Source organism: Macaca fascicularis, chromosome 1 (genome assembly GCF_037993035.2).
Source record: "Macaca fascicularis isolate 582-1 chromosome 1, T2T-MFA8v1.1".
NCBI classification, from domain to species: domain Eukaryota; kingdom Metazoa; phylum Chordata; class Mammalia; order Primates; family Cercopithecidae; genus Macaca; species Macaca fascicularis.
The window spans coordinates 438,771-446,466 of NC_088375.1; the positions used below are offsets into that span (position 1 = coordinate 438,771).

The 7,696-nt window shown below is 38.1% G+C and overlaps 1 protein-coding gene across 1 annotated transcript; it reads left to right on the top strand.

Moving 5' to 3' along the window:
• The first annotated feature begins 587 nt into the window (after nt 1–587).
• On the top strand, nt 588–6,343 carry LOC102133291 (olfactory receptor 2T5). Its single transcript, XM_045390478.2, has 2 exons — nt 588–634; nt 3,759–6,343. Exon 2 carries the CDS (start codon nt 3,769–3,771, stop codon nt 4,714–4,716), a length of 948 nt encoding a protein of 315 aa, XP_045246413.2. The 5' UTR covers nt 588–634; nt 3,759–3,768; the 3' UTR covers nt 4,717–6,343.
• The last annotated feature ends 1,353 nt before the right edge of the window (nt 6,344–7,696 follow it).

Genomic DNA, 7,696 nt, shown 5'->3' on the forward strand with positions numbered 1-7,696 from the left:
GATTCATGGATGCACTAGCCTTGCTGCATAATCTTCATGGTCGATGTGTACTGGGCAACTGGAGTCCCAAATTTGTTTCAGCGTTACATGCCAACCTGCCCAGCCCCCAAATTCCTGTGTGTATAAATAGCAATCCAACTTTACCTCCTCCACCACAAACCCCTTGCCCAGACACCATATCTCTCATCAGGACTAGCTCTTATTATTCTATACATACATATAGAATATATACATCTTATTATTCTATACATACATATAGAATATATTTTGTAAAGTGGAAAAGGCTAAGTCTATTAACTAACTCATGTTTCATAGATAAGATTTTGATGATGAGATCTGAGATTATTATAAATATTGGTTAAGAGTATACATTTATAAACAGAGGTAAAAATTTTAAAAGCCATCAGAAGAAAACCAGAATGGTTCAGGAGAGCTACCTACTGACCTCTTTAGCTCTCTTAATTGCATTCTTCTTCAAATCCCAGAGGTGATGTGTCAACGGAAAGCTTTCATCCACTCCCCTGGTGGACATGGTAAAACCAGGCATGATGTCACCTTCTTACTTCTCTCTGTGCTCTTAACCTGACCACACACCACCAGCTCGTCTCGGTGAGGTTCAAGACAGCGTCTGATGGTGAGTTCTGCCAGAAGACAGGCAGTACTAGTAGAAACAAAAGGGTAAGCTCTGCTCTCGACTTGTTCTGCTTCTGAAACATTCTATTAGGAACAAAAGGGTAATCACGGCTCTCCACTTGTTCTGCTTCTGAAACATTCTGTTAGTTCTTCACAGTATTTCCTCATTTTGTCTTTATTTTTTAATGGAGAAAAACACATGTGATTCTTTCAACTTCTATATAACACTTATTTACTGTGACATAATTGTAAATGGATTTTTAATTTCCATTTATGGAAAAAATCTTTTTCTATATTTTGGGATTTTTATACAAAGATGCATTTATTTTTCCTGTCACTAAAGTTTTATAGAGGAAAAGTGACTGATTTGCTTTTGAGTAGGGATGATTTCTGAGGGTTACAAAACTCTAGAAACAATGTCTCAATCATTTTATGTTTCCCTAATGAAACCCAGAGAGTGTGGCCTAAACCCAAGTGTAGACTGCGGAGGGAGGATGGTGTCCGTTAGAGACTGAGGCAGAGTCACGTGCTCTGGGTCCCACTCTTGGGCTGAGACACGCGTTCTTCCTCAGGTTAGGTGTGTGATATTAGGCAGGCACCCTGAGAACCTGAATTTTTATAATATGTAAAAAGAGAATATCAAGTAGCTTGTAGGCTCTTGGGAAAGAAGAAATGTAAAGTATTAAACAATTTTAATATTGGTATTAGAACAATTCCTGGGATGGTGTCTGCTTCAAATAAAGATTTGATATGACTCCATTTATACTTATAATAAATCCCCAAGTTAAACATGCATTAAGCAATTTACATAAAATTCAAACAAGTGGATAGAGAACAAGAATGAACAGGGGGCCAGTCACTACGTGTGGACAGTGTTTCCATATCTGTCCCGTGTCCTGGGTGAGCTGAGTGGCTTCATGATAGTGATCCCCATTTACTGAGGTGCAGCAGAGATTTGCTTAGCAAACCCCGCATCTCCCTGCCCTTCTGCTTCCCCTGAATTTACTGAGCAAACACCTTTTAGGGCTTCACGTGCGCTGGTCACTCTGGTCCTTGCTTCACTTTGGTCACAAATACAGACGAGATCAGCAGGTGTGTTTTGCAGTTTATTGGAATGTTTTAAAATTGTGCACAGATCTCAGTCACCATTTGCCAGTGGGGACCGTGTTTGATACAAATCATCTACCCACCTACCTACCTATTCATAGATATAGAAATATATAGACACACAAAATGTCTCAGATTTGTTGGACATTTATATTAAAGCATCCCAGAATATTGGAACTTTTAGTGAATTGAATGTCTTAACTAGTTTTTATAATTATTATAAGAATACAAAATGTATTTGAAACTTGTAAATTCATTCTAAAATGTCCCTGCGTCATAACCACAGCTAAAGTCTTCCCAGAAAGAGGAGTTACTCTGTCCTTATTCTTGAAAAGGGCTATCAAAATTTAACATCTAACATGTCAGAAGTTGAAAAGTTGGAAAGGTTTAATTTCTTTCAGAGAAAATGTGGAAGAAGCTGTTACGGATTATTTCAGAAAGGCCAGATATATTTTGTGTCTATTGCCTTTATTTTGTAGCTATTAAAAAATTCCACTTTAAATCACGTTTACAAAATCATTTTTCCCTGAATAGACTCACTGTGACCTCCTTAAGTGCACTGAAGTTCAATTCATCTTCGATCCATCTTCAGCATATAACACAGACAGGCTGTGAGTGTCACGGTGGAGAAGGAAACTGAGTTGAAGTCAGAGGCATCTCAGTGTTTGATATTCCTCCCTGCCTCTCAGTGTGTATGAAAGATTGATTGTGGCAGGCAGTGAAGCACATGACGTTTGCAAAACCAACTAAAGCTTTGTCTGATAAACAGCAGTGACCCTCCAAATTCTAGTTATTCCTTGCTGGGATTTAATGAGCTTTAAAATGAGGGGAGCTATAAGGAGATGAGGTTGGAGGACCATATACTAAACAGGAAGGACATGGGATTCTCCAAAAAGCTCTGCATAACCAGGGTTAAAATAAGAAATGTAGAATATAGTTATATATTCACATGTGTATGTTTACATAAATATATGTTTATATATAAAACCAGAATATTTACACAAACACACAAATATAAAATCCAAAGTGTTTTTTTTCAAGTGGGTCATATGCTTTATTTTGCAGACCTTCTGCCATTTTTATTTTGAAAATCAACTTCTTAAATGTATGAGCAGGTACTGCATCTGGAGAATGGAAGTAATACATCTTATATAATAATAGCAACCATCTTAGGTAGGTTGTGCAGAATAGTGTAGATACTAACTCTTTAAGAGTATATGTGTTTATTCATCGGAAAGTGTACCATTCTAAGCACTTTAATTACATTTCCTCATTTTCCCTTCATCACAACTGAGCTCAAACATGATTTTTATCCTTTTTGATGTAGACTGGAGAAAGGAATGGCAGATAGAGAAAAAGATGGACCTATGACTGGAGTCTGTGTGTGTGCTCCTTACTCATGTCCCTCAATGTCTAAAGGGTCAGTCGTGTGTGAGGACCCTTCCCTGCTCACGAGAATGTGAGGCTCACTTCATGCAATCACAGAGCCTCACAGCATGGCCTGATCCTATGGGAAGAGGAGTTTCAAACATCTGGTATAACTTCTTTTCCAAGTTACGCTTTAGTTACTTGCTGCATCTTTCTTATATGAAATATACCTCTGAGTATTTTGAAGATGCTTATTTTCATAAATCAGAGATGTTAATTCAGCCCTCTATGACAAAAACTCTAGAAATAACGAGTTTGATTTATCTTTCTTTCAGTGAGTCACATTTGTGTTAGCAGAGGAGGGTGGTTCTGCAAATTTCCAGTACTTGTTGATAAATGACACTATCAGCAAAGTTTGTGAATTTGAACCATGACAACCTTACTATCAGTTACCAATTCTCTTGGTCTAGAGTTGTGAATTCTTAGTTTGTTTTGTAAATTTGTTATATGTCATTTATATACTCAACTCCCCAGACCCACAGGACTTACTCAGGTTAGCACAATCAGCATACACGAACATGAGTACTCACTAAACACTCGTTACAAAGGGATGCATTACACTAACTCCAAAACTCTCCTTGGTGGCCTAGGTGAAACCTCATGGCCAACACCACCTGGATGGCCAACCACACTGGATGGTCGGATTTCATTCTGATGGGACTCTTCAGACGATCCAAACATCCAGCTCTACTGTGTGTGGTCATTTTTGTCGTTTTCCTGATGGCATTGTCTGGAAATGCTGTCCTGATCCTTCTGATACACTGTGATGCCCACCTCCACACCCCCATGTACTTTTTCATCAGTCAGTTGTCTCTCATGGACATGGTGTACATTTCTGTCACTGTGCCCAAGATGCTCCTGGACCAGGTCATGGGTGTGAATCAGCTCTCAGCCCCTGAGTGTGGGATGCAGATGTTCCTCTATGTGACACTAGTAGGTTCGGAATTTTTCCTTCTAGCCACCATGGCCTATGACCGCTACGTGGCCATCTGCCATCCTCTCCGTTACCCTGTCCTCATGACCCGTAGGGCGTGTCTCTTCCTGGCATCGGGCTGCTGGCTCCTGGGCTCAGTGGATGGCTTCATGCTCACTCCCATCACCATGACCTTCCCCTTCTGCGGATCCCGGGAGATTCATCATTTCTTCTGTGAAGTCCCTGCTGTAACGGTCCTGTCCTGCTCAGACACCTCCCTCTATGAGACCCTCATGTACCTATGCTGTGTCCTCATGCTCCTCATCCCTGTGACGATCATTTCAAGCTCCTATTTACTCATCCTCCTCACCATCCACAGGATGAACTCAGCAGAGGGCCGGAAGAAGGCCTTTGCCACCTGCTCCTCCCACCTGACTGTGGTCATCCTCTTCTACGGGGCTGCCATCTACACCTACATGCTCCCCAGCTCCTACCACACCCCTGAGAAGGACATGATGGTATCTGTCTTCTATACCATCCTCACTCCAGTGCTGAACCCTTTAATCTATAGTCTTAGGAATAAGGATGTCATGGGGGCTCTGAAGAAAATGTTAACTGTGAGAATTGTCCTTTAGGAAATTAAAAAGTGGGACATTTAGATATAAAGATTTATTTTCCTTTTCTCTACCCATCAGATACTTAGGATTTTATCCCCATGTTGTTCCTTAGACTCTCATACAATGATGTCTCATCTTATTTTCATCTCATGTTGAAGAATTCTTTCACTGTGTGGAAATTCTATTTTGCCATCCTTGTCCACCCAAAATTCTTATACAATTGTGTTGTAGTAATGTAACATTTTTGGAAGTGGATAACTGCTCTTTAATTTTGTGAAAAAGTATTCATAACCTTAGGAAATGCATAATAAAATATTTAGAGAAATAAAGGTCATGAGGTGTTCAAATGATGAGAGGGAGAGAGGGGGGCAGTGAAACAAACTGAGCACAATGTTGCTGCCACAGGTGAGTCTAGGTGAAGGGTATGTAGGTAGTAATTGTACTATTCTTTTTTAATGATAGTTTTCTGTAAATTTCAAATCATTTACAAATAAAGAATTAAATACCAGGCTTTTCTCCTTTTTTGAAAATATTCTCTTTTCACTTGGTGGAATTGTGACATCTTAGAAATCATGCTCATTTCATTGTGTCTAACAACTACTGAGAAAATCCAGTCATTGCCCCTTCTTTATTGAGGGCTACCTTTTTCTGCATGGTCCGATTCTGACAGCATCTAGTCGATATTGCCTCTCTGAAATATTCAGTGCCATATGGTATACTGAGGATGTAAGACTATATAATGGACTGCAGAAAAAATATTACACCTAAGTGGAAGGAGTTTTAGGGAAGGTTACCTGCCCAGGGTGATTCCTGAGCTGAGATTTCAAACATGTAACTTGTTATACAAACAAGGAGTGATGTCATCAACATTCAATCCTTCATTTATTCAACAAACATTTTGTGCTTTATTATAATTAAAAATAGGTAAATAAGATTAAATTTGGAATAGCACATGGCTACTTTTTCCAAGGAATTGGAAAAATACATGTAGTTTATGCAAACAATGTAGTAAAATAGTTTTGATACTCTTGTGTGAAGGGTACAGCTCATAAGGACACACTAATTCCATCTGTGACAGCTGAGTTCAAACAAGGAGCTGAGAGGAGACTCTGTGGCTCAGTGCTGAATAGTGACTAGGAGTTACCCTCAGCTGAGTGTGTGATAGTGGAGGCAGGGAAACAATGCTCACAGAGACATGCTGCCGGGGAAAAGCACAGCATGGGCAAAGACAGAGTGCTGACTAAGCCAGAGAGAGCAATGCTCCAGTAGATCTTTCTTTCTTATTTCATTTTAGCCTCCTTTCTTGCCCTTGTGTGGCCCAGGGTTTTAAAAACAATAGTGAGATGATCAGATTTGTATTTTGGAAATGTTATTTGTGTGGTAATCAATTGGAGATAAAAATCAATTGGAGACCAAAAACACGGAGACCAGGTAAATGAGAACGGTGATCTAAATGATGTTGATCTAAGTGGAGTCGACCATGCCTTTATACCAGGATAGGCTTCTAGGAGGACATTTGAATCCGTTACATAAAAGCACAGCTGTGGTAGCTGCATGCCTATAATTTCCTAATTGGCTATGTCCAACTTGTGAATAATCAGGTGGTTTCAAAAGTACAGATTCCTCTTCTCTCACCACATCCAATTATTTTATGACTATAACAAAGATTCTGTAGTGTTTTGGAAAAAATATGAGAGAACTAGTTTTTAATATTTTTCCTGAACTCAGACAATATAAAAGGCATACTCTAACTTGGATGAGTTAAAGAACATGTGTCAACTCTCAATATGCTGGATTATAATTATAGACACATTTGATGGTTATCTTTAAAACGTATTTGTAACAGGAAATAAAATATAGCAAAATTTCTTAAAATGATTTTCATAGTTTTATTGTGCTCAACATTAAGTTGTTTAGCAGATTAAAATAACCTGCTATAATGTTGGTAAGTCTTATAGCTATGAAGCAAAAACCTGTAGTATGTAGACAAAGAATATTTTAAAACAAGGAATCAATGCATACCACTAGAAAAAACATCACTGAGCCCCAAAAGAAGATAGTAAGGAAGGAAAAAAAAAACACTACAAAACAACTGGAAAGCAACTAACAAAATTATTGTATTAAGTCGCTATGTATTAAAAGTTATCTTGAACGTAAATGTACTAAATTGTCCAATGAAAAGACATACAGTGGCAGAATGAATAAAGAATGCTACCTTCAACAGATTATTTTAACTTGCAAGGACATATGTAGACTGAAGTGAAGTGGTCAAAAAGGATATCCCACGCAAGTCATAACCAGAAAAGAGCAGGAGTAGCTATGCTTATATCAGATAAAATAGACAAGTCCAGAACTGTAGAAAGAGACAAAGAAGATCTTATATAATGATTAAAAAGCCAATTCAACAAAGTGTATAGTAATTGTGACTATATATGCACTAAACATTAGATCACCTAAATATATAAAGTTAACTATTAATAGATCTCAGGGGAGAGATAGCAATAAAATAATACTAAGAAACTTCACCACACTTTCAGCAATGGAAAGATTATCCAGACAGGAAGTCAACAGTGAAATAACAGCTTCTAAGTTGCGCTTTAGGGCAATGGACCCTAAAAAGCATATGCAAAACATTTTATTCAGTAGCTGCAGAATACACACTATACTCAATTGCACGTTAAACATTTTCTAGGTTAGATCACATGTTTGAGTATAGAAAAGCCTTAAGATTATCAAAATATCAAGCATCTTTTCTGATCACAGCAGTTTAAACTGTAAATGAAGAATTTTCCAAAAGTTTACAAATAAACGGTGATTAAACAATATGCTCCTAAACAATAGGTGGGTCAATGAAAAAATTAAAAGGGAAAATAAAAAGTTGCTTGAGGCAACTGAAAACGGAAAATTCAACATACCAAAACCTGTAGGACACAGCGGAAGCAGATCAAAGAGGAAGTTTATAGCAATGAAGGGCTACATCAATAAAGAAGAAAGACCT

Coding starts and splice junctions, on each gene's coding strand:
- LOC102133291 (XM_045390478.2), top strand. CDS start 3,769: ATGGCCAACACCACCTGGATGGCCAACCACACTGGATGGTCGGATTTC.